Consider the following 26,431-nt stretch of genomic DNA (forward strand, 5'->3'; position numbering starts at 1 on the left):
CAGGAGAACTTGCAGCAGAATGTCTGTGTCTGCCTGAAACGCCTCCCCTCTCCATAGAACATTATGAACACTAGCTGCCATCTCCTATAGTTGTAATATAGAACTCTGTATTTATGGAAGTCATATTTTGATTGTAAATTGAGAATATTGAGAATGAAAGATCAGTCCAGGAAGAGAAAGAAGCTAATTTCAATGATAAGAAATATTACGAAGTTGCTTACTTTCACATTGTTCTATGAAAAAAAAATGTTACGGATGAAAGAAAAACATTAAGATCTATAGAGAAATGCATCTGTGTGAAATCAGGAAACCATTAATAATGCATCTGATATTAAAGCGTTTTTAAAAAGGCATTCTTATGTAATTTATGATCTTCCCATAAGCCAGTCCATCTATATAACAGATCTCTAAGGCCGGGGTCACACTTGTGAGTGCAATGCGAGAAACTCGCGCATGTCTCTCGCATCATTATTTGGCACTGTCGCCGGCGGTTCGGACCGGAGCGCTCAGCTGCATAGAAAGACATGCAGCCGCACACTCCGGTCCCGAGTGCCGGTGGCAGTACCGGGTATTGATGTGAGACTCACGCGAGTTTCTCACATTGCACTCACAAGTGTGACCCCGGCCTAACAATGAGCATGCACTCATCCACTATGTCTTAGCTAGAGTTGGTGCAAATTGATTGGCAGGACCCAGTCCAGCCGCCAGCTCAGTGATCTTTTGTCACCGGATGGGAGCCCTGAGGATTGGCTTCCACTTCCCGCAGCTTTTCGTTTGCTGGCCTGGGTCGTGTGATGTACATTCAATGCCATGTTATGCCAGGCCAGCTAATTAATAGAGCTGTGGATGCCGGGTCATAGGAAGCAGTTCTCCGTCTGATGGACACAGAGTAATTACCTGGACCGGGCAATACCAATCTATTCCCACCACCTCTAGTCCTCCAGCATTTGTATTGTGTCATAGTACACCTGTGTTGTGCATTTGTGTGATCCTATATAAATACACTCAGATATGATGATGACATTCCACACTTGGTATTAATAGGGAAGTGCACAGATACACGTTTATTGTAAAATTCTTTATACTTCTTAGAATGGTGTCGTCACCATCCCAAAGTCAACGAAAGAGAGCAGAATCCAGGAGAATTGCCAGGTAAGGCTGCGAGCTGCTGACCACTGACATGATTGTACAAGATGTGACTTTCTAAAAATTTTGGTGCTAAAAAAAAAACATTCTTTGCAGTGTTAGGCTTTTGCATACAGCAACTCCTCTATTAGGCCTCGTATTTAATCCGCTTGTAATTGTGAGCCGCGAAATTCATAAGAATCATTATATCAGCTCACTACATGTAATGTTAGACACTCGAAAGTTACCGTACCTTAAGGGGTCGCTCACACTGGCGAGTAGCCAGTGTATCACTCAGATGTGTGCTGCCTGATGTGTCATCAGATGGCTCCCGCACCAATGCTGTCATGGAGCATTGCACACGAGCATTTTTTTCTTATGCCGAGTCGACACTAGAAACTAATCGCTGCGAGCTGCAATGAGCGGCGTGTATCAGTCGGGGCACACCGACACACAGGTCTATGGGTGCGTGCAAAACATATAATCCGAGTGTAGTCCGATATACTCCGACTCACAGAATGGAGGAGATGAAGAAATTAAGTTCTCCATCTTCTCCGAACCTGTGATCCGATTTTCGCATGCAAGAGGACCGGATCACAATAAGATGACACTCGGCTCCCGCTCGCAGCAGAGTTTGAGCCGAGGATCATTTGCTTATAGCATCCGATTCTCTCGCATGGAGAATCATTGCATGCTGTACGCCAGTAGGTTTTCCGGCTCAAGAGAAATCTCTACAGTCGCTCTCTCTGACTGTAACTTGCCAAATCATTAGAGTGCGCACTGTACACACTGTCAGGATTCCCATTGACTTCTAGAGCAAGTGTGCAGGCACATGATTGCAAGATTGAAAATTGCATACTTGTGGTCAAATGCCGACTAGATTCGATTCGCTTTTTTTCTATATCACTATTTAAAGACATAGATGAGACTCTAATCAGCTTATGATGGCATGAAAGCATGCTTGCCTTGATGTGACCGCCCACGTTGCCAAATGTTACACATTTGTATACTGTGATAAAGTACATATGTCCCACCATGAAATGTATACATTATAAATTTGAGTATCGATCTACAAAATACATTTATGAATCAGATTTCAGTAATTCAAACTTATCTTAACGTAAAATTACAAACCGACAATGACATTTCCACAGCTTAGGCCATTTACACTACATGCTTTCTTTAAAGGGAACCTGTCATCAGTTTTGTCACTTATAAACTATTCCCATCTCCTTTAAGATCATAAGAATGGGGTTCCTGCAGTCCATTTATATCCTCAGATGTGCCCCTGTATACCTCAGAAAAAGTGCTTTATATTTGTCCCGTGCTGCATGTTAATTTGCATGGTCTGGTCCGATGGGTGTTCCCAGATTGTGATGAGCGCAGCCTCGGTCCCTTCAAATGCCTCCCCAGTCCCTTGAGACACCGCCCCGGTCCTTTCAAATGCCACCTCAGTCCCTTCAGACACCTCCCCGGTCCCTTCAAATGCCTCCCCGGTTCCTTCAGTGGCCGCTCTGGTCCCTTCAAATTCTGCCCCGGTCCCTTCAGACGCCGCCCCTGTCCCTTCAAATGCCTCCCCGTCCCTTCAGATGCCACCCCAGTCCCTTCAAATGCCTCCCCAGTACCTTCAGATGCCGCTCCGGTCTCTTCAAATGCTCCCCCGGTCCCTTCAGACGCCTCCCAGGTCCCTTCAAATGCCTCCCCGGTACCTTCAGACACCACTCTGGTCCCTTCAAATGCTGCCCTGGTCCCTTCAGATGGCGCCCCGGTCCCTTCAAATGCCGCCCTGGTCCCTTCAGGCGCCACCCCGGTCCCTTCAAATACCTCCCCAGTCCCTTCAGATGCTGCCCTGGTCCCTTCAGATGCATCCCCGGCCCCTTCAGACGCTGCTCCGGTCCCTTCAAATTCCGGGGAGGCATTTGAAGGGACCGGGGCAATGCTGATTACAATCTGGAAACACCCATCAGACCAGGCCATGCAAATTAACATACAGCACCGGGACAAGTATAAAGCACTTTTTGTGATGTATGCAGGGGCACGTCTGAGGATGTAAATGTTTTACAGGAACTCCATTCTTATGATCTTAAAGGTGATGGGCATACTTTATAAACTCATGTACAATTGTGGCCAAAAGTATTGACACCCCTAAAATTCTGTCAGATAATACTCAGTTTCTTCCTGAAAATGATTGCAAACACAAATTCTTTGGTATTATTGTCTTCATTTAATTTGTCTTAAATAAAAAAACACAAAAGAGAATGAAGAAAAAAGCAAAACATTGATCATTTCACACAAAACTCTAAAAATGGGCCAGACAAAAGTATTGGCACCCTCAGCCTAATACTTGGTTGCACAACCTTTAGCCAAAATAACTGCGACCAACCGCTTCCGGTAACCATCAATGAGTTTCTTACAATGCTCTGCTGGAATTTTAGACCATTCTTCTTTGGCAAACTGCTCCAGGTCCCTGATATTTGAAGGGTGCCTTCTCCAAACTGCCATTTTTAGATCTCTCCACAGGTGTTCTATGGGATTCAGGTCTGGACTCGTTGCTGGCCACCTTAGAAGTCTCCAGTGCTTTCTCTCAAATCATTTTCTAGTGCTTTTTGAAGTGTGTTTTGGGTCATTGTCCTGCTGACCTCTGAGGGAGACCCAGCTTTCTCACACTGGGCCCTACATTATGCTGCAAGATTTGTTGGTAGTCTTCAGACTTCATAATGCCATGCACATGGTCAAGCAGTCCAGTGCCAGAGGCAGCAAAGCAACCCCAAATTATCAGGGAACCTCCGCCATGTTTGACTGTAGGGACGTGTTCTTTTCTTTGAATGCCTCTTTTTTTCTCCTGTAAACTCTATGTTGATGCCTTTGCCCAAAAAGCTCTACTTTTGTCTCATCTGACCAGAGAACATTCTTCCAAAACGTTTTAGGCTTTTTCAGGTAAGTTTTGGCAAACTCCAGCCTGGCTTTTTTATGTCTCAGGGTAAGAAGTGGGGTCTTCCTGGGTCTCCTACCATACAGTCCCTTTTCATTCAGATGCCGACGGATAGTACGGGTTGACACTGTTGTACCCTCGGACTGCAGGGCAGCTTGAACTTGTTTGGATGATAGTCGAGGTTCTTTATCCAGCATCCGCACAAACTTGCGTTGAAATCTCTTGTAAATTTTTCTTTTCCTTCCACATCTTGGGAGGTTAGCCACAGTGCCATGGGCTTTAAACTTCTTGAAGACACTGCGCACGGTAGACACAGGAACATTCAGGTCTTTGGAGATGGACTTGTAGCCTTGAGATTGCTCATGCTTCCTCACAATTTGGTTTCTCAAGTCCTCAGACAGTTCTTTGGTCTTCTTTCTTTTCTCCATGCTCAATGTGGTACACACAAGGACACAGGACAGAGGTTGAGTCAACTTTAATCCATGTCAACTGGCTGCAAGTGTGATTTAGTTATTGCCAACACCTGTTAGGTGCCGCAGGTAAGTTACAGGTGCTGTTAATTACACAAATTAGAGAAGCATCATATGATTTTTTTCGAACAGTGCCAATACTTTTGTCCACCCTCTTTTTTATGTTGGGTGTGGAATTATATCCAATTTGGCTTTAGGACAGTTATTTTTGTGTTTTTTCATTTAAGACAAATTAAATGAAGATAATAATACCAAAGAATTTGTGTTTGCAATAATTTTCAGGAAGAAACTGAGTATTATCTGACAGAATTGCAGGGGTGTCAATACTTTTGGCCACAACTGTATGCGGCCATTGTTGGCTGATAAGATAAGATATACAGTTCCGTTCACAATTCTCCCAAACACAACAGGAACATATACAGCTTCTGTAATTTCTTTTGGTTTTTCTGTCTTGCCCTTAAAACAACACTAAGGGAGAATTGCTTTATCGCAAAATGTCAGTTCCCATTGCCAGGCTGCTTACAATCACATAGCATTGCTTCAATTACTAATAGAGAAGTATTACAAGTTATCACATTACTGTAATGTCATTTATGACAACTACATTTGACATGACATAAGGGCTACACCGGTGGGTAGCGGGGTCTTCCACCAATGTCCAGAATATGTCCGAGCATAGGCCTACATGCAGAGCCGTCACATGCAGGTCCTGCACACGCAGGCGCCTGCAGACGCAGGATCGTCACATGCAGGGTTGTCACATTTGGGGTCGTCACATACGGGGCCATCACATACGGGACCTGCAGACGCAGGGCTGTCACATGCAGGGCCGTCACATGCAGGATCGTCACATGCAGGACACATGCAGGATCATCACATGCAGGGCCATCACATGCGGGGCCATCACATGCTGGGCATGCAGACGCAGGGCCTTCACATGCAGGGCTGTCACATGCAGGGTCATCACATGCATTGCTGTCACATGCAGGGCCTTCAAATGCAGGGCCGTCACATGCAGGGCCACCACATGCAGGATCGTCACATGTGGGGCCTTCACATGCAGGGCCTGCAGACGCAGAGCCTTCACATGCAGGGCTGTCACATGCAGGGTCATCACATGCAGGGCTGTCACATGCAGGGTCATCACATGCAGGGCTGTCACATGCAGGGTCATCACATGCAGGGCCGTCACATGCAGGGCCACCACATGCAGGATCGTCACATGTGGGGCCTTCACATGCAGGGCCTGCAGACGCAGAGCCTTCACATGCAGGGCTGTCACATGCAGGGTCTTCAAATGCAGGGCTGTCACATGCAGGGTCATCACATGCAGGGCTGTCACATGCAGGGTCATCACATGCAGGGCCGTCACATGCTGGGTCATCACATGCAGGGCCGACACTGTCTCTTCTCAATGCAATAGATTAGAACTCGGCAAGTGTTACTAATGTTCTGCTTCTATGTATTGTTTCTGTGAGCTGGATGTGTATGTCTACATTACATCAAGTCCACATTTAGCCTTATTTTCTCTGCACTGTAGCAGAAGGGTTAAGCTCCGGGACGGCATCCTTGTGATCTCTTTGCCATATTTGACACTTGCTTACATTCTTGGTATTCACATACATATGGTTCACACTTCTATTAAACCGTTTGTCAGTATCAGCAGTAACTCGCGGACTCTTGTACACCTCGCATTGTTACTGGTGGTTTACTCACTAAACTAATATTTCATTCATTCCTAAAATGATTGTGTTGTGTGTCCAGAATCCATTGTGTCATAGGATATGTAATCCTTCAAAACGTATGTTCACACATTGTATTTTTGCTGTATTTTTAAAATGATTTTTCCTCAGCAAAGCGAATGAGATTTCTGAAATCTTATGCACACTCTGCTCATTTTTTTCTCGCAGATTTGAAGCAGTTTTATATTTTCAACTTGTCAATTCTTTTTTACATATTTCATCCATTCTAATGCATGGGAGAAAAATGCATAACAAAAACACGTAAAAAGCGCCTCAAAAATAATTGTATCTTAAGAAAGGTTTTTCTAGATGATAAAAAAAAACCTTTTTGGTGTCTGCAGCCAATACTTAATGTGTGCACATACCCAGACAGTGTACAATAACCCATGTGTGCGTTCTCCCTACACACTAACCTACCTGCATCTCCTCAGGTGTTGGGTTTCAGACTAGCGGATGAGGACATTCTCACCTTAGATTCCTTGCATGATGGGCGGCACGTGTCCTGGGATCCCACCAATGTGCTGTAGCTGGCAAAGGTTTGAGCATCCGTTAGCGCTTCTTCTTCTTTGACTCTCTCAGTACAGCAATATAGTACAGCATACCATATATCATGCATCAAAGCAGATATGAATACTTGAACTCTTCTTCCTATCACTTCTTACATTGTTCATAAAGTGTATTTCATCTATTCAAAATTTGTTCTGTCTTTTTTTTATTAAACTCTCAACCTAATTCATCAAAGAGTTTACACTAATATTGTGGAGTAAAACACTTTGAAAAGTCTCAAAATTTTAGGTCAACGCAAAGTTGATCAAAAAGTGCAATTTTTGACATGTTCATTCCACTTTTGACCAGGTCTGTCAAAGAGGGCAGAGCCAGGATGGGACAGGGTGTGACAATACCTGCCTGAGACCTATGGCATGATGCAAAAATGGCCAGCACTCCTATAATATTGAATTAAATGGAGTTATCCGGCCTTAGGCAACAAGTCTGGAGTCACTCTATGTGACTCCAGACATGTGAATCCTCACATCGCACACATTGTCAGAATTCCCCAGCCCTGGGAGTGGCGGCCGCTTGACTGTAAGTATGAGATTTGCATACATGTGGTCATGAGCTGACTAGATGGGCGCGGGCTCATGCAAATCAACTGTTTTGAGCGAGGTTGGAAAAGTCTAGTCGGAGTGTGGCCGGAAGAATGCAAATCTCAAATTTACGGTCACGTGACCACCCGCTCTCGGCATTTGAGAATCCTCACAGTGTGAAGTGCACTCGCACAATGTGAGGATCCACAAGTCTGCAGTCACATAGAGTGACTGCACTCTTATAACCTAAGACTGGACAACCCCTTTAATGCTCAGGTGCATGTGCGCCGTGGCCAATATTCCTGCACACACTGTACAAATACTGTGCAGCAGCAGTTAATGAAGACATGAATTCTACTATCATTATACACATAAAAAACGTTAGGTACTTAGTCAACACTTTTTTTTAATAAGAAAATGTATAAGTCACCAGGCAGGGATAAGGTGATCTCATTGGATGGACCCTAACTATAGAGACTTACATCTGCCTAACGAGACCTCTAATTAACGGGGTAAGAAATAGTATTAGGGTCCTTGTCGCTGGTGGATGACTTATAGATTTTCTGATAAATAATGTGGACTGAGAACCTTTTACATGTGCAGCAATAGTGGGATTCGTGTGTTCATTAATTGCTGGTGCTGTTGCATAGTGTTTGCTGTTAATATGTCATAAAAGTGCAACATGGGAATTAACCCTTAAATGGATTGCCTATGAGTAAAGGTATACAGATTCCAAGGGAAACTAAAGTCAGGGAGGTTTTACTCGCCTCTTCTTCCTCTGAACACTATGCAGCATGTCTGAGCTTCTCACATCTTCACCTGCTGATGGACTTCTCATACTTCGCTTGGATCAACATATATATTTTTGTATGCAAGCTTCACAAACTTTTTACAACATGTTATGTTTTGATGCAAACATTGTGTTAAGGCGTTCACATTGGGTGGCATTTTCACAATGTTGCATAGTTACATTAGTTAAGAACAGACTTAGGTATATAAAATTTAACCTTTCTCCACCAGTTACACGTTCTCTATCGCTAGATTATTTAATCATAGAATCATAGAGTTGGAAGGGACCTCCTGGGCCATCTGGTCCAACCCCCTGCTCAAAGCAGGATTCGCTAAATCATCCCAGTCAGATGTCTGTCCAGCCTCTGTTTGAAGACTTCCATTGAAGGAGAACTCACCACTTCTCGTGGCAGCCTGTTCCACTCATTGATCACTCTAACTGTCAAAAAGTTTTTTCTAATATCTAATCTGTGTCTCTTCCCATTCAGTTTCATCCCATTGCTTCTAGTCTTTCCTTGTGCAAATGAGAATAAAGTTGATCCTTCTACAATGTGACAGCCCATTAGATATTTGTAGACAGCTATTAAGTCTCCTCTCAGTCTTCTCTTTTGCAAACTAAACATTCCCATGTTTACAACCCACAATGTCATTTGTTGTGAGAAAAGTATCCAGCCAGTGGTGTAACGCCTGCTGTCGCCACTGCGACCAGGGCTGTCGCATGAGGGGACCTCCGACACCAGCAAATTTCAGCTGGATATGTGTCCTCAAACGCACATCCAGCTGAATTGTATTGAGGCGCACAGACCCATCGGGCCCATGCGCAGCAATACACGCTGCCAGCCAATCAGAGGCCAGCAGCTGACGTCGGCATGCACGTGAGTGCATTTAAATTATATCATACAGTATGTTTCTGTTGCCTGCGCGCTAAAGTCAGCTGCTGGCTTCAGGAGAGGACGCTGCACAGTGAGGGAGTTCGGGGAGGGTATTTTTTTTTTAATCAATGAGTTCATGGTGCCCATGGCATGTATGACTATAGGTTGTGCATTTTATTACATGTATGACTATGGGCTGTGCATTTTACTACATGTATGAGTATGGGCTGTGCATTATATTATGTGTGAATGTGCTGTGCATTATACTACATGTATGACTATGGGCTGTGCATTATACATTATACTACATATATGAGTATGGGTTGCACATTACACTACATGTATGACTATGTACTATTCATTATACTACATGGATGACTATGGGCTGTGCATTATATTACATGGATGACTATGGGCTGTGCATTATACTACATGGATGACTATGGGCTGTGCATTATACTACATGGATGACTGGGTTATGCATTATACTACATGGATGATTATGGGCTGTGCATTATACTACATGGATGACTATGGGCTGTGCATTATACTATATGGAGGACTATGAGGGCACATTATACTATATGGAGGACTATGGGCTGTGCATTATACTATATGAAGAACTATGGGGGGCTCTATACTATTTGAAGGACTATAACAGGCGCATTATACTATGTCGGGGTGCATTATACTGTATTGAGTACAATGAGGGGCGCATTATACACATGGATGAGTATCTGCTTTGCATTATACCACATGTATGACTATGGGCTCTGCATTGTACTAAATATGTGACTAAGGGCTGTGCATTATACTGTATGGAGGACTATGGGCTATGCATTATACTATATGGGGGAAAATGAGGGTAGATTATAATATATGAAGGACTATGTGGCATGAATTATACTATAGGAAAGACTATGGGCTGTGCATTATACTGTACACTCCCTGACAGAAGTTATGTCGCTTATTCATGTTATGTAAATAAAAGCTTATAACCTGACGTTAAATTCATCCATTGGTTGTACAAATTATTCTTTTGATAGCTGAAACCCTCCGAAATGTGGTTTAGGTTAAGAAAATAAATTGCCATCAATGCAGAAATATTGATCATTTAATGGACACAGAATGGTCAGATTTTGGCAAGACAAAAGTTTTGTCGGCCACAGAAAGTAATGTGATATTCAAACAAATAATTATCTTAAAATACAAATATATGTTGCATAACATTGGTGAATGAAGTTGTGATGCTATTACAGTCATATTTAATATTTTGTATGGTGACTTCCATGAGCTTGAAGGACTGCATCCATGCGGTTCAACAATGATTCGTACAATTTATTAATGAAGTCATCAGGAATAGCAAAGAATGCAGTCTTACATGCCTCCCAGAGTTCATCTAGATTCTTTGTCTTCCAAGCTTCCTCTTTCATCCTACCCCAAACATCCTCAATGATGTTCATGTCTGGTGATTGGGCTGGCCAGTCCTTGAGCACCTTGATCTTTTTTGCCTGGAGGAACTTTGTTGTAGAGATGGATGTATGAGATGGAGCACCATCCTGCTGCAGAATTTGACCCCTTTTATGATTTGGAATATAAGTAGCAGCTAATACGAGGGGCGCCTGAAAACTTCGAGGCCCACCCATGAAATCTTTTTGGCATGGTCTTGTTTTGCAATGCAATATGTTATTTAGTTAGTTGAATGGTCTCATGAGCAATCTGGATTTATTTTGATTTTTTTTGTTTCCGTTACAGCATTTTATTGTTGGGTTGCAAGGCTGAAATATGGAAATGGAGAAGTTGGCAAAGTTCACACATCGGCTGCTGCAATTCACTCCTGTGGTTTCCAACTGCTTCAGCACCCACCCTATTCCCCTGATTTGGCTCCCTCGGACTATCACCTATTCCCACAGATGAAAAAGCACCTTGGTGGAAGGTGGAATTGCAGCCATTGCAACAGCCGTTGTGTGAACTTTGCCAATTTCTCCATTTCCATATTTCAGCCTTGCGACCCAACTTTAAAATGCTATAACGGAACCAAAAAAAATAAAAATAAATCCAGATTGCTCATGAGACCATTCAACTAACTAAATAACATATTGCATTGCAAAACAAGACCATGCAAAAAAGATTTCATGGGTGGGCCTCAAAGTTTTCAGGCGCCCCTCGTAAATGCCAGGATGGAGGGCATATATACCAGGATGATGGACATACAGTGCCTTTCGAAAGTATTCAGCTCCCTGGAACTTTTCAACCTTTTCCCACATATCATGCTTCAAACATAAAGATAGCAAAAGTAAATTTTTGGTGAAGAATCAACAACAAGTGGAACACAATTGTGAAGTTGAATGAAATTTATTGGTTATTTTAAATTTTTGTAGAAATTCAAAAACTGAAAAGTGGGGCGTGCAATATTATTCAGCCCCTTTACTTTCAGTGCAGCAAACTCACTCCAGAAGTTCATTGTGGATCTCTGAATGATCCAATGTTGTCCTAAATGTCTAATGATGATAAATATAATCCACCTGTGTGTAATCTAGTCTCCGTATATATGCACCTGCTCTGTGATAGTCTCAGGGTTCTGTTTGAAGCACAGAGAGCATCATGAAGACCAAGGAACACAACAGGCAGGTTCGAGATACTGTTGTGGAGAAGTTTAAAGCCAGATTTGGATACAAAATGATTTCCAAAACTTTAAACATCCCAAGGAGCACTATGCAAGCGATCATATTGAAATGGAAGGAGTATGATACCACTGCAAATCTACCAAGACCCGGCCGTCCCTCTAAACTTTCATCTCAAACAAGGAGAAGACTGATCAGAGATGCAGCCAAGAGGCCCATGATCACTCTGGATGAACTGCAGAGATCCACAGCTGAGGTGGGACAGTCTGTCCATAGGACAACAATCAGTCGTACACTGCACAAATCTGGCCTTTATGGAAGAGTGGCAAGAAGAAAGCCATTTCTCAAAGATATCCATAAAAAGTGTCGTTTAAAGTTTGCAACAAGCCACCTGGGAGACACACCAAATATGTGGAAGAAGGTACTCTGGTCAGATGAAACCAAAATCAAACTTTTCGGCAACAATGACAAACTATATGTTTGGCATAAAGGCAACACAGCTCATCACCCTGAACACACAATCCCCACTGTCAAACATAGTGGTGGCAGCATCATAGTTTGGGCCTGATTTTCTTCAGCAGGGACAGGGAAGATGGTTAAAATTGATGGGAAGATGGATGGAGCCAAATACAGGACCATTCTTGAAGAAAACCTGTTGGAGTCTGCAAAAGACCTGAGACTGGAACAGAGATTTGTCTTCCAACAAGACAATGATCCCAAACATAAAGCAAAATCTACAATGGAATGGTTCACAAATAAACGTATCCAGGTGTTAGAATGGCCAAGTCAAAGTCCAGAACTGAATCCAATCAAGAATCTGTGGAAAGAGCTGAAAACTGCTGTTCACAAACGATCTCCATCAAACCTCACTGAGCTCGAGCTGTTTGCCAAGGAGAGAATGGGCAAGAATTTCAGTCTTTCGATGTACAAAACTGATAGAGACATACCCCAAGCGACTTGCAGCTGTAATCACAGCAAAAGGTGGCGCAACAAAGTATTAAGTTAAAGGGGCAGAATAATATTGCACACCCCACTTTTCAGTTTTTGAATTTCCACAAAAATTTAAAATAACCCAACAAATTTCGTTCAACTTCACAATTGTGTCCCACTTGTTGTTGATTCTTCACCAAAAAATTGATATTTGCTATCTTTATGTTTGAAGCATGATATGTGGGAAAAGGTTGAAAAGTTCCAAGGAGCCGAATATTTTCGAATGGCACTGTATATATAATCAGAATGGGGGGCCCGATCCATATCTTGCATCGGGGCCCATTACTCTAGTTACGCCACTGCATCCAGCCCTATTATTGAGTTGCTGATATAGTATCGGCTATTACTATCTCTTGTGGTCTGTATTTCACAGTCTGTGTACTCTAAAGGGCCCTATACACATAGCGATATCGCTAGCAATATCGCTAAAGCGTCACCGATTTTGTGACGCAGCAGCGATATCCCTAGCGGTATCGCTACATGTGATACTCACTTCCGACCGGCTCCCTCGTTGATCGAGCGAGATCGGCCTGGTCCATTTCTCATCGTCGGCTTCCTGCTGGCGCCGACGAGCGAGCCATGGATGCAGGCGGAAGAAGACATCATCGCTGCGTCTGACGGTAAGTATAGACCACCGACCACTGCTGCATCGCTAGTGAGATCTGCCTGTTTGGCAGCTCACTAGCGACCATTTAGCGATGCACCAGTGATCCTGACCGGGTCATATCGTGGTCGGGATCGCTGGTGCATCGCTAAATGTAATGAGGCCTTAACTGTAAAGAACCCTTTCCTAATTAGCTGCCAGAATCCCCTTTACTTCACAGGAATGAATGTGCTCTGTCATCTCTTTTTTTTAACACATGCTAATATCTTGTTTGCCTATGCAGCTTCTGCCTGACATTGAGTGCTGCTTAGCTTAATTGTAGCCAGATTACCCAGGTCCTGTTCTGCAATTCCTAATATATTTCCATGTAATGTATATGCAGTAATATGATTACTGCAGCCTGGGCGTATTATTTGTTTAAATTCAGAAAATATCTGAGCATTGAATTATAGCGTAATGTGTTTTTTATTTCTTTTTTTTTAGAATTGCTTTGTGTTTGCCAAATATGTTCAAAAAACATGTTCTTGCAGCCTAAGGCTGGCCAAACACATTAGATAGCTGTCTGCCGAACTGCTATTCAGCCTACAGCTATCTCTCCCAACTCCCCCAAACACAAGAACGCTCGTCTCGACAAAGCATTCCAGTGCTCTATATGAGAAAGCAACTGGCAGCGGATTATCTCCCCGCTGAGCGAAAGGATCGGACTGGCAAATTCCATCAGCACACATCTTATGTCTCCTTGCATAGTGTCACATTCAGGAGGCCTCCATACACATTAGTCAGTGCATGAAGTGTATGACTTTTATATTATGTGCCTTAAAAGTCCGAGATTTCATTGACGCTATCTCGGTGTTCTTTCCAAAAATATTTTGCCAGCAGTGGTTGTGAGGGGGGATTGGTGAGGACTCTCACATTGGTTAATGGATTTGCTCAGATAGAATTAGACTGATTCAGATGTAAGAAAACATTTTAAGACATTTTCTTGGCAGAATAGTTTGCCGTCACTCTATATGACTGCAGACTGCTGAATCGTGGAGGTGTGCAATGTGCGCACTGTCACGATTCTCCCACTCGCGCTGCTAATACAGTGAATCGTGACAGTGCGCACATTGCACACATTCACAATGCAGCTGTCTGCAGTTATATAGAGTGACAACAAACTTTTTTCACATCCCTGAAATCCCCTTTAATATTAAGACTACAATAAGCAAAATACCTGTTGGGCCGATTTGTTGTCAGCTCAGTTAGCACTTTTAGCCCCTTCTATTGGCATTTTCATACTTCTCATTATACATCATCCAAGAGTTGTGAATAGAATAACTCTATAATATTTTTTCCTCGGAAAGATTTAAACCTAGATTTTTCAAGTGTCAAGTCTAGTAATAGTTAAAGGGGCGGCATTTTTTCAGCATGATGTGCCACATTTTGTGTATGGGCCTTTTCTGATGTTGCAGCACTGAAATATGGACGGGCTATTATTTTTGACATGCAAATTATATAAAGAGAGAGTGTAATAACTACAGAGTAATGTTGTGGCTGGTGGGTATTTGTATAATTGATGTTATTCACATGATATGTTTCTGAAATTAAAAATTTAGAAAAATCAACGATCTGCGAGCGTTGTAGAGCAGGAGGAGTTGAGCTTGTGATATATAGTTTTTTGGGAAAGGTTCAGAGTAGCTTGCCTTTTATTCATTGTTCATTTCTCTTTCTGTGCTGTGGGGTCCAGTAGGCGGTCCTGTTAGTGGTTAGCATGCATACAAAGATAGCTGTCCATCACTAAGCTCCGCCCACTGGACCTTTCATCCCTTTACCAGTTTCACCTTTATTTTTAGCTTTGAAGGTATGTAGTTGTACTCTTACTAAAAATTCTGTTACTTAAACTGGAAATGATGACATTGTTTTACACGTGAAAGCACATTTTGTGCTGTCATTATCAGGAAACTGTAAATTATGTCATCATATAAATGTATTCTCGGATTATGTCATGACTTCCGCAGCCGGACACGCAGGGCAGTAATGTTCGGTGATAACCTAGAATGAGTCAGGGATGTTATTCTCCTGGTATATTGTCACTGGGCTGAAAAGCTGGATTCTCCTAGATCTCTAACAAAAAAATCCATTGTTTGCTTGTGAATAGAGAAAAGATTTACTGACCTAATCCCAGGAATATCAGCAGACGCAAACAGTGCAGAATGAGATCCCTGCAAATAGTGTCATGTGAATGGGATCTCTGGCTCCTCTGATAAGAATGTGCCAAGGTTACCTATAGAATATAGGTCACTGACCTAAGTTATATAGTGATTTACCTCTGACATTAAAAGTCTTAAAGGATAACTGTCTAGGCATTATGGCTGATGAGCAGGGCCCTATTAGTGACCCATATTATTGTACACACATATTCTAAATCTGTGATCCATACTGTCACGGATGTGTCAGAGGCTGCAGACCATTGCACTGCATCGATCTGCAGAAAGTTTCAGCAGTTTGCTTTGCAGACATCTGCCTGGCCCTTCTAACGCTAGGACCCAGTGGCGACCTCCTCCAGCTCTAATGGTCACACCTGGATCTGGGTGTTTATAACTCCCAACTTGCTGTTGGGAGTTGCGGGTAATATCTTCTGTTTACACTTCTCTGTTGAGGCTTAGAGCTGTAGCAGTCTGCTAGCGACCTCCCTGGAGTTTGTAGGGCGTCGGGGTTTCTCTGAGTCTACTCAAGCTAAGTGTCTCCCTTGTATCCTAGCTGTCTTTATGGTTAGTGGGGTTCGATCAGCATTCATCCCTTCCCTCTTTAAGCAGGGCATACCGCTACAGTCTGATAGAGACTAGGTATCCTGCTTTGCGATAGGTGCGGAACCTATTTAGGGTCTCTTAGGGCTGACAAGGTTTCGTTAGATCTTCCTAGGGGTCTCCACTCCCTGCTTCCCTAGTGTTAGGCCCCTCTTCCCCTTAAATCTCATGGACACGCTGTTTATTTTTCCCGACTAGATATTAACCATCAACAAAATATTTTTTTTTTCTTCAAATCTGCAGCAGGTCAATTCTTTCAGCATTTTTGCAATGTTTTCACCCTTTCAAATGAATAGGAAAAAAACACTTAAAAAATACACATATTTTCCACGGAGTTTTCCAACTAGCACTCTGGGTTTTGGTGCGGAAAAATCTGTTGCAAATACTCACCGTATGCACATAGTCTTAGGGGATTGGTACCGTATTTTTCGGACTATAAGACACATTTTCTTCCTCAAAAATTTTGGGTGAAAATGGGGGTGCGTCTTATAGTCCGGGTGTACTTACCAGGAGTGTGGCGGCAGCAAGAGTCGGGCGATTCTGCCAGCCCAGGGCTGGATGGGGGGGGGGTGTTCGGTGGTCCGACATCTGACTCCCATCCCAGGCTGGTAGGTTTGGCGGTTCACACAGGGTCCTGTAGGTTTGGATTTCTTTTTCCCTTAATAATAAAGCCCTTTATTTTAAAACAGCATTTTGTGTTTCCTTGTGTTATCTTTGCCTAATATTTAAATTTGTTTGGCGATCTGAAACATTTAAGTGTGACAAACGTGCAAAAGAATAGGAGATCAGGAAAGGACAGACACTTTTTCACACAACTGTATGCTACAGACAATTCAAGCGAGTACACAATGGAACAACTTATTTTGTATGCAAATGCTTGTGGGAAAAACTTTCTTTTACAGATGGTCTGAGAATCACAACTTCAGCTATGATTGCAGATTTATACTTTACTTATTATCTGGTTCTCACAATCTGTTCGATTTTTTTTTTTTTCCAAAATCATATTTATTAAAAAATTTTCATAGTTAAACAGGTAAACAAATCAATTCCGCAAACAGTGCAGAGTAGATTAATAGGGGGGGAGGAAAGGGAATGGCTACCATGCTCCTACATCAACAAGCGCACAATCTGTTTGTTGTTAGTCTTTGTGGTTCAAAACTTTATTTGCTGCTGATATGAAGCTGATATATCTGAGCTGTTATGCACAGAAAGTTTACATCTCTCTAGTTGTGTTCCGAAGAGATTTAAATTAAAGGGGTATTCCCACCTCCAAGATCCTATCCCTCTATGTAGTAGGTGTAATAATATTAGCAAATACCTCCAATTAGAAATGTAGTATAGTTCTTCTGATTTGCTATGTCTCTTTCCTCGTGTAAGTTTTGCAGGAGCTTAGATATATTAAACCCCTTTAATATTTGGTTCCACGTGAGAACTGTGGCTTGAAAAATAGCATTTTCTAGTTCTGGTAAAGAGGAGTTAATTAAATGCTTAATACATAGTTTGTAAAGGGGAGGATTAGTATTTATTGCCAATTTGAGATCAAACCAAGCATTAGGTGTATCACAAACATAAATTTGCTTTGCTTGATAGGATTAGAGTGAAAATAGAAAGAAAAATTAGGGAGACCCAGGCCACCCCTAGGCTTACTTTTCCATAAAATGCCTTTAGCAATTATTTCCCTTTTGTTTTTCCCTATCAAGTTGTTTAATAAAGCTTGGAGTTTCATTAAAAAGTTAGAAAAAGTTAGAAAATTTATGACGACCTTTGTCACTCTCAGTGCTGGAATGAATGTGTCGCATGGATTTATGTCTTTTTACATCAATTAAGGAATTTGCTTCTAAGACCTTGTGGGGGCATCACAACACATTAGGAGACCCCAATCAGAGGACAATAAAACATCCGGACTCCTTATCTATGAACTGGTCCAATGTTTATGTCTATCCCTCTCCCATAATGATAATTCTGCTTCACGTCACTTGTCTCATCTATTGCATTTTTTCTGTGTTGTATTGTGCATAAATATGTGACTCTTGATTTTGTATTAGTCTATGCCTGATGAAGAGACCTGAGTAGTCTCGAAAGCTTGCAATGTGTTACCATCTTTTCAGCTAGCCATTAAAAGGTATCAACCACTGAGGAATCTCAATTCTGAATATTTTTCTATCTACTATCTAACACGGTACAAAGATATACATCTTTCCTGTATTAAAAAGTTAGAAGGGATTTTGATGGGGAATGGCTCCGAAAAAATAATAAAGTTTTGGAAGAGTAAACATTTTAAATGCCATGATTCTTCCAAACCAAGTCAATTCAGATTTACCCAAGTTGTCAAAGTCTTTGATGGTAGATTATATGATCATATCCATATTTACATTAATAGTTGATTTATATTTTTTTAAGCAAAATCCCCATATATGAGATAGAATTCTTCACCCAGTTAAAAGAGGACTTTTTTATGTTGGTTTTTAATAAATTGTCAATATTAAAATATAAATTGTTAGATTTCTCACCGTTACTGTATTTTTTGGACTATAAGACGCAATTTTTTCCACAAAAGTTTTTGGGTGAAAATGGGGGTGCGTCCTATAGTCGGAATATATATACAAGTAGTGTGGTGGCAGAAGGAGTCGGGCAATTTTGCGGTGGTCCTGGTCCGACGCTGCAGGGCGATGATCACACTCCCTTCCCAGGCTGGTACGGCAGTGCTCTGTTGCTCTGGTGTGCGGGGGGGGGTCTGCTGGCATTTTGTGAAAGCCCAAAAGCCCCTGCACATCCATTGCTGTGATGCGGTTTCCTTCGGCAAAATGGCGGCCGGGGGCAGTGCATGCTCAGATTGAGATATCAGCAACGAGATCTCATCTCCTGATATCTCAGGACGAGATCTCGTTGCCGAGATCTCAATATGCTGTGATGTGGTGGCCTCTGGGAAAATGGCCGACGGGGGCGGTGCATGCTCAGATTGAAATCTCGGCAACGAGATCTCGTCTCCCGATATCTCAGGACAAGATCTTATTGCCGAGATTTCAGTCTGAGCATGCGCAGCCCCCAACAGCCATTTTACCGTAGGCCACCACTTTGCAGCAATGAATGTGCTGGGGCCTCCAGGCTTTCACAAAATGCCGGCGGAGCCCCCCCACACCACAGAACACCGCCGAATCAACCTGGGATGGGATTTCCTGGAGGCCACCGAATCACAGCAATGGATGTGCGGGGGCCTCTGGGCTTTCACAAAATGCAGGCGCAGTGGCTCCATCACTAAAGCGAATAAAATCGGAGAAAGAGGGTAACCTTGTCTAGTTCCATTAGATGTAGAAAAGGCCCAGACAAATGATTGTTGAAATAAATTCTAGCACTTGGTTCAGACTATAAAGCCATTATTCTAGAAAATGTTTGACAGTTGAGACCAAATTTGAGTAAAGTTGCTTTTAAGTACTCACAATTAATTCTGTCGAAGGCCTTCTCTGCATCAAGGGTAATGAGCAGAGAAGGTATCTTCAACGAATTCATGATCTTAATGATCTCATGATCTTAGTGACGTTCAATGCCCTTTCCGGTACCATCTGAAAATTGTTGATAATATATGCATTTGTGTTCCGCAAGGATGGTAGGTCCTACAGAGCTGAAACCTGGTCTAAAACCTTCAGGAGTACGTGAATTACTGAAATGCCAAATTTGATGCAGATTGCTCCAGTCATTTGGCCGTGCAAAAAGAGCAGAAAGTAATTTTTATATATAAAGATATAGCTTTGTAGCTAACATATATATTGTACATATAACATTTGCGGCTCTATTGCAAACACCCACTTTTCTTCATCCTCCACTGCTCTTCTGTCTCATGACTTTCCAGCTCATTCTATTATTGCTCTGTTACTTTTCTCTGCTTCTATCCTTTGTGACCTATGTGTTTCTTAGGCCGGGTTCACATTAGCGTTTGAGTCCGCAGCGTGGTGCTGCAGACTTCTTCCTGTAAGCTCCGCCTACTTCCGCATACGTCCTGCGTACCCATCTTTAATATTGTGTACGCAGGGCATGCGTTGTTTGCGGATGCGTCCGCGTGCATCGTTTTGAAGTGCCCTCCGAACGCAACATGTTGCATTTTCTTGGGTCCCTGTGTACACAATGTTAAAGATGGGTACGCAGGACGCACACAGAAGTAGGCGGAGCTTAAGGAAAGAAGTCCGCAACACCACACTGCGGACTCAAACGCTAATGTGAGCCTAACCTTAATCAGCACAAATGCAAATATCTGTGTTATTTTTATAAAGCCTACTAATAGTGTATTTATTGAGACCATAATCCCACTTAGCAGAAACACTTTTTTTTTCCCATTGTGTTTATTATTGTGCAGAATATCAGCTGCATCTTAAAGTTCAAGGACAGTAGATGTGATTTCATAAAAAAAATGCCAACTGTGCATTTAAATTGCCTGCTGAAATGTCCATTTTTGTGTTTTTTGCCTTTAATCCTCTATGAGAAGCCTGAAAAAAAGCATGTAAAAGTACTACAGCATTTTAAGTGCACAGTCCCAGCGTTTCTGCACTAAAAAATGCATAAAAAAAACTTTGTCAAATCTGGACCAAAAAAACGTTAAAAAAAAGTGAGGAACCACATAAAAAAACACAACAAAACAATAATAAAAGCAGACTACTGTTGCTTATTTTTTTGCAGAAAAAATACGGAGGATAAAAAGTTCCTTTTTTGCACATGGGAACATGGCCTGAAGACGTTAAGAAAGAGAATCAATGAAAGATACATTGTTCAATTCCTTTAATGGGGCATTAATGAAACTCACCAATCGTGCAATACACCGAGAAGTGCACAGCTTCTGTCTGAGCGGGCACACAAATCGGGCTACGGATAGGAATCATACGCATAAGTTGTTTAAAAAAGAAGTAGGATATTGATGTAAAACTTTTATTAACTTTCTACCCCAAAATATATACAGTACTTTCTAGTTAGTGATGAGCCCCTTCATTTTTAGGACAGTTGAGGATTAAGCGATGGCATGTCCTAGTTATATCCCATTGTGTAATGAGATGTTAATAACCCTTCTTCGCTTTAATACCTTTAAACTGGAATCCTTTTTGTCTGAACTCACACATGAAGTTTTTAGTAAAGTTTTGATTCACTTTTTTTTTGAGTCAAAGCCAGGAGTGGAGTCAAACAGAAAATGAATTATATAGGAAAAACTTTTACTTTTTCTTTCTACTGGATTCTTTTCTGGTTTTGGCTTAAAACTGTGCCTCAATCTGCATCAAAACTACATGTGCGTTTCCTGTGCCTCAGTGTAGTATTATTAGACATCGTGATCTGGTATGCTCAGCCACTGGGCCCTCACAATAAAAGACTTTTACCGCAGTGTGGATGTAAAAACACAAAAAAGCTTTAATTCCTTGAATGAAGGAGATGAAAAACCTATTTATCTTTGTGGTCCTGAAGTTCAAGAATAGTGTAGATTTATAAGGAATTTTCTTAGATTTTTAGTAGCAAAGCAGAATGTATATCTGCTTCTGCTTGTTTGTCTCCTGTTTTGGTGATGTGTGAGAGTGATCAGTTCGGTAACGCTCCTCTCTCCATTGTGCTCCAGAAGCCAAATCCTGGTTGTTTTCTGTCTCTGCATTCACTTAAGCAGTCCAGCAATTTTTCTTTACATCTCTGCAACCCCTCACCTAATAGTATATCACTATATGCACTTCTTTATACATAGTAAACTCACTTCCCTGTAGCTCAGCCTCATCTTTACTTCTCTTCAGCCTCCATCTTGATTGCCAAATTTCATCTTTTATTATATTTCTCTATACTCCACGAGATTATGAGACCCAACTGTGGAAGAAGGCATGAATACCGTACATTTTTAAGAAAGGAAAAACTAAAATAGGTAATACTAATGGAATCCTATTTATACAGAATTTAAAAATATACTATAAAGTTATGTAGAAGACAAACAGTCATGGCCGAAAGTGTTGGCACCCTTGAAATTGTTGCAGAAAATGATACATTTTTCCCAGAAAATTATTGTAATTACACGTTTTGTTATACATATGTTTATTTCCTTTGTGTGTATTGGAACAACACAAAATAAACTGAAAAAAAGATAAATTGGACATTGTTTCACACAAAACTCCAAAAGTTGTCCGGACAAAATTGTTGGCACCCTCAAATTAATATTTGGTTGCACACCCTTTGGAATAAATAACTGCAATTAATTGTTTCCTATAACCATCAACAAGTTTCTTACACTTCTCAACTGGAATTTTGGACAACTCTTGTTTTGCAAACTGTTCCAGGTTTCCTATATTTGAAGGTGCCTTCTTCCAACATTGATTGTAACATCTCTGCACAAGTGTTCAATGGGATGTACTGTAGATCCAGAGTCATTGCTGTCACTTCAGAACTCTCCAGCGCTTTGTTTCCATCCTTTTCTGGGTGCTTCTTGAATTATGTTTGGGGTCATTGTCCTGTTTGAGGACCCATGACCTAGGATGCAACACACTTTCCCCAGAAGAATTTTGACTTGCTAGCATACATTTTGGCAAACTGCAGTCTTGCTTTTTCTTTGTCTCTGTGTCAGCAGTGGGGTCATCCTTTGTCTCCTGACATAGAGTTTAATTTCATTCAAATGTTGACGGATAGTTTGCGCTGACACTGATGCACTCTGAACCTGCAGGAGAGCTTGAATTTATTTGGATTGGGCTGCTTATCCACTGTCCAAACTATCCTGTGTTTCAACATATCATCAATTTTTCTCTGCCATCCACGTCCAGAGAGATTACTGTGGCAACCAAAGAGTCCGGTTGCCACAGTGGCAATACCTCCCTCACAGGGAGTAATGTCATGCTTGGAAGCAAGGAGGGATCCCCTTACCAGGTGTCAGAGGGAAAAAGGTTGAGCAGAAACTGGGGAGTGGTGCTGTGATTAAACTCACCCCAGAGCTGAGCGCTAGGAACCGCATACCGGAGTCCGTAGTTGCATGGGTGCTGAAGTCCCGGCAGCTAAATCTGGAGGGCAGGGGACTGCAGGTCTCCTGGCCCGATCTATTACCCAGTGGCACAGCAGCATACCAGAGCCTGTAGCCGACACAAAGGAGCTGCACCTGTGATAGGCTTGAGCTGCCTGCCATGCGGGTAACAGTTTGTTTTCAAAACAGAGAGACAGCAGTAGGAGGGTGAGCTGTTAGGCAGCAAGGAAAAAGGGAGGACAGCACAGAAGCAAGGCCTCCGTACATACCTGGCCAGGTATATCCAAAATTGTTTCCAGGCTGCCCGGCTCTACAGTATGAACTGTTACCAGTGCCCCGGTCTGTACTAACAACCATCAAGTAAAGGAAAAGAAAACTACAGCCATTGTGTCGTCCAGTGATCTCTTGCGCCCTGAGTCCTGCACAACAAGGTTACACGAAGCCTGACATAAATGGAACAAATAGCCCTGGGGCCCAGCTCCACCTGTGGGGAGCAGAACCATCCCAGCTGCGTCACCATCAGCCCCAGCGGTCTCCTTTAGCAGCGTCAGCCATCCGTTGCCAAACACCACAAGTGGCGTCACGTTAAATGCCTTATACAGTACATATTCCCCATTTTACAGCACAGCCAGGGCCACGGAGTCGGGTCACGGCCCCTTGACTTCCCCAAAGAACTGTCCGACACGGTTCCGAGTACCCCATGGCCTTGGTGGGCGTGTCATTAGCTACATTGCCATCGGTTGTAAACTTCTTGATTATGTTGCACACTGTGGAAAAAGAAAACATCAAGATCTCCAAAGATGGACTTGTCACCTTGAGATTGTTGATATTTGTCAACAATTTTTGCTCTCAAGTTCTCAGACAGTTCTCTCTCTTCCTGCTCTCCATGCTCAGTGTGGCACACACAGACAAACAATGCAAAGATTGATTCAACTTCTCTTTATATCTGGTCTCTTGTGTGATTTTCATATTGCTCACACTTATTACTTGCCACTGGTGAGTTTGAATGAGCATCACATGCTTGAAACAAAGGTGTTTACCCACAATTTTGGAAAGGTGCCGTCAGTTTTGCCCTGCCCATTTATGGAGTTTTGTGTGAAATTATGTCCAATTTGACTTTTTTTCTGGTTTTTTTTGTGTTGTTCCAATACACACAAAGGAAGTGAGAATATGTATAACAAAACGTACAATTTCAATAATTTTCAGGGAGAAATACTTTATTTTCTGGAACAATTTCAAGGGTTCTAACACTTTCGGCCATGACTGTATGTGTGTGCAGAGGATGGACATTTCAGCAAGACAATGATCCCATACACACAGCCAAGGAAGCTCTCAATTGGATTCAGAGAAATAAGATAAAGCCGCTGGAATTTCTCAGCCAATCACCTGATCTGAATCCATTAAAAAAATTATGGCAGGTGCTAAAGCTCGGAGTTCATAGAAGGAGTCCACGGGACCTTCAGGATTTGGAGAGTGTTTGTGTGAAACAATGGTACAAAATCACACCTGAGCAATGCATGCAACTAACTTTCTAAGGCGTCTTGAAGCAGTCATCATTAACATAGGCTTTTTGTACATTTCAGTAAGTGTGTTCAGAACTTTTCCCCCGTGTAATTTCTCATTATTACACATAATTTATGGACATCTATGGATTGATTCCTTTGCCTGTGTGGATTGGATGGGTTGTTACCAACATCTGGTGAGAATTCCATGTCAACAGCACCTTTAGAAATATTGGTGACAAGTTCAATGCCTATTTCACCCACTGTATTATACTGTGTATAGGAATATGTATAGGAATATTTATACATGGGCAACAGTAAGTTGTATGACAGATGGTAGGAGGTGCTATGGTATTCCTGCTCATGAGCCAATACCAGACGGACTAAGACAGGCTGGAAACAATGTTGAATTCCTCAAAAAGGGGAGAACTTATGTGGGTAGGATCACAGCACAATAGAGCAGATAAAAATATTTTTTGGATTGTTTCTTTAGTATTTCTAATACTATATGTAAAATACTTAGGTGGAAACATTTCATTATAATTCTTAAAGGGAATCTGTCTCCCCATTTTTCGACTATGGGCTGCCTGCACCAACATCAGGGGCTTATCTACAGCATTCTGTAATGTGTCACGTTCCGGTCTGGCGCCTCCCATCTTCTAAAGGTGACGTCCTCTTCTTTGCTGCCTGTCGTGGCTCCGGCGCAGGCGCACTGCTCTGCCCTGTTGAGGGCAGAGCAGAGTCCTGCAGTGTGCGGGCGCCAGGAGAGGTCCGGCGCCTGCGCACTGCAGTATTCTGCTCTGCCCTCAACAGGACACAGCAGTGCGCCTGTGCCGGAGCCACGACAGCAGCAAAGAAGAGGATGTCACCATTAGAAGATGGGAGGCGCTGGACCGCAACACCCATCGGACCAAGACCGGACCGCCCCCCCGGTGAGTATAATATAACTCCTTTTTCTTCTCTTTCAGGTTACATCGGGGGCTTATCTACAGCATAACAGAATGCTGTAGATAAGCCCCTGATGTCGGTGCCGGCAGCTCATAGTCGAAAAATGGGGTGACAGATTCCCTTTAAATGTGTGAATTGTGTGTTTTGTTCACAATAATAAATCTATTATGCTCTAGCGGGGCTTGCCCTGTGGTTAATGTGATAGCGATAATCTAATGTTTTCCCGACATTATTTTGCTTCTAGTGAAATTCTCTGTGTTTGGGAATACCCTGGTATCCCTGCCAAACTACCTCTTCATGAGAACTGTTTTAATATTTGCTGAGAAAATGTAATAACTGACCAGGGCATAAAACTGAAAACATAATCCACTAATTTAGCCAATCTGAAAACCAGTGGTCACTGTCATTTCAGCAGACTTTGCATAAATCAATAGTACAAGCAATAGAAAAAACTTTGTTATATATTTTAGAAGAGAAATATGTTCATTTCTTTATTTATGAGCCACTTCTTTTCCCCCCTCTCCCTCCTGACCTCTCTATTCACTCAGATATACAGCTGAAATTCGTCTTCCGCCAAACAAGATGGATTGCCAGTTTACTGAGGGATCAGATTACAGTTGCTTATTGAAATCCATAGATAGGAGAGAGGGAGAAGGATTTCAGTATGAGAACGAGGCTGAGACACACTCTGACCCATGCTGCTGATTTCTCGTAAGAGTTTTATCTTACCCCAGTGCTAGGTTCACAGCTACACTGCTCACATCTGCTGAATAATGTTGCTCATGCTACTGCTGCTACTTCCGAACATGTGCTACCTTGAGATAGTAGAGCAGGATTCCCTCAAGTGTGTATGTGCGGTGCATGTGAGACATCATTGTAGTAGTCATTCTCAAACCACTTGCCCAGATATGGAGCCTGCATATGGGAAAACTGGATGCAAATGTATCTGGAGAGACATTTTCCCAACGTATCCCTTAAATCTAGTGCAGCTTGTATGGATG

At 42.3% G+C, this 26,431-nt stretch overlaps 1 protein-coding gene across 3 annotated transcripts in view; it reads left to right on the forward strand.

Moving 5' to 3' along the window:
- Window positions 1-26,431, forward strand: part of LOC141085975 (uncharacterized oxidoreductase ZK1290.5-like) — a 187,328-nt gene that overhangs the window by 120,119 nt on the left and 40,778 nt on the right. The window contains exons 7-8 of one of the 3 annotated variants that reach the window (XM_073571667.1): window positions 1,093-1,152; window positions 6,701-6,805. In XM_073571667.1, the coding sequence (XP_073427768.1) occupies window positions 1,093-1,152; window positions 6,701-6,796 (156 nt within the window). In that variant the 3' untranslated portion in view covers window positions 6,797-6,805. Of the gene's footprint in view, window positions 1-1,092; window positions 1,153-6,700; window positions 6,965-26,431 lie in introns of those variants that run through there. The other 2 variants (XM_073571666.1, XM_073571665.1) reach the window with 2 other exon arrangements.

Source organism: Dendrobates tinctorius, unplaced genomic scaffold, assembly GCF_039654945.1.
Source record: "Dendrobates tinctorius isolate UK_male_01 unplaced genomic scaffold, ASM3965494v1 ptg000029l, whole genome shotgun sequence".
Classification (NCBI taxonomy): Eukaryota; Metazoa; Chordata; class Amphibia; order Anura; family Dendrobatidae; genus Dendrobates; species Dendrobates tinctorius.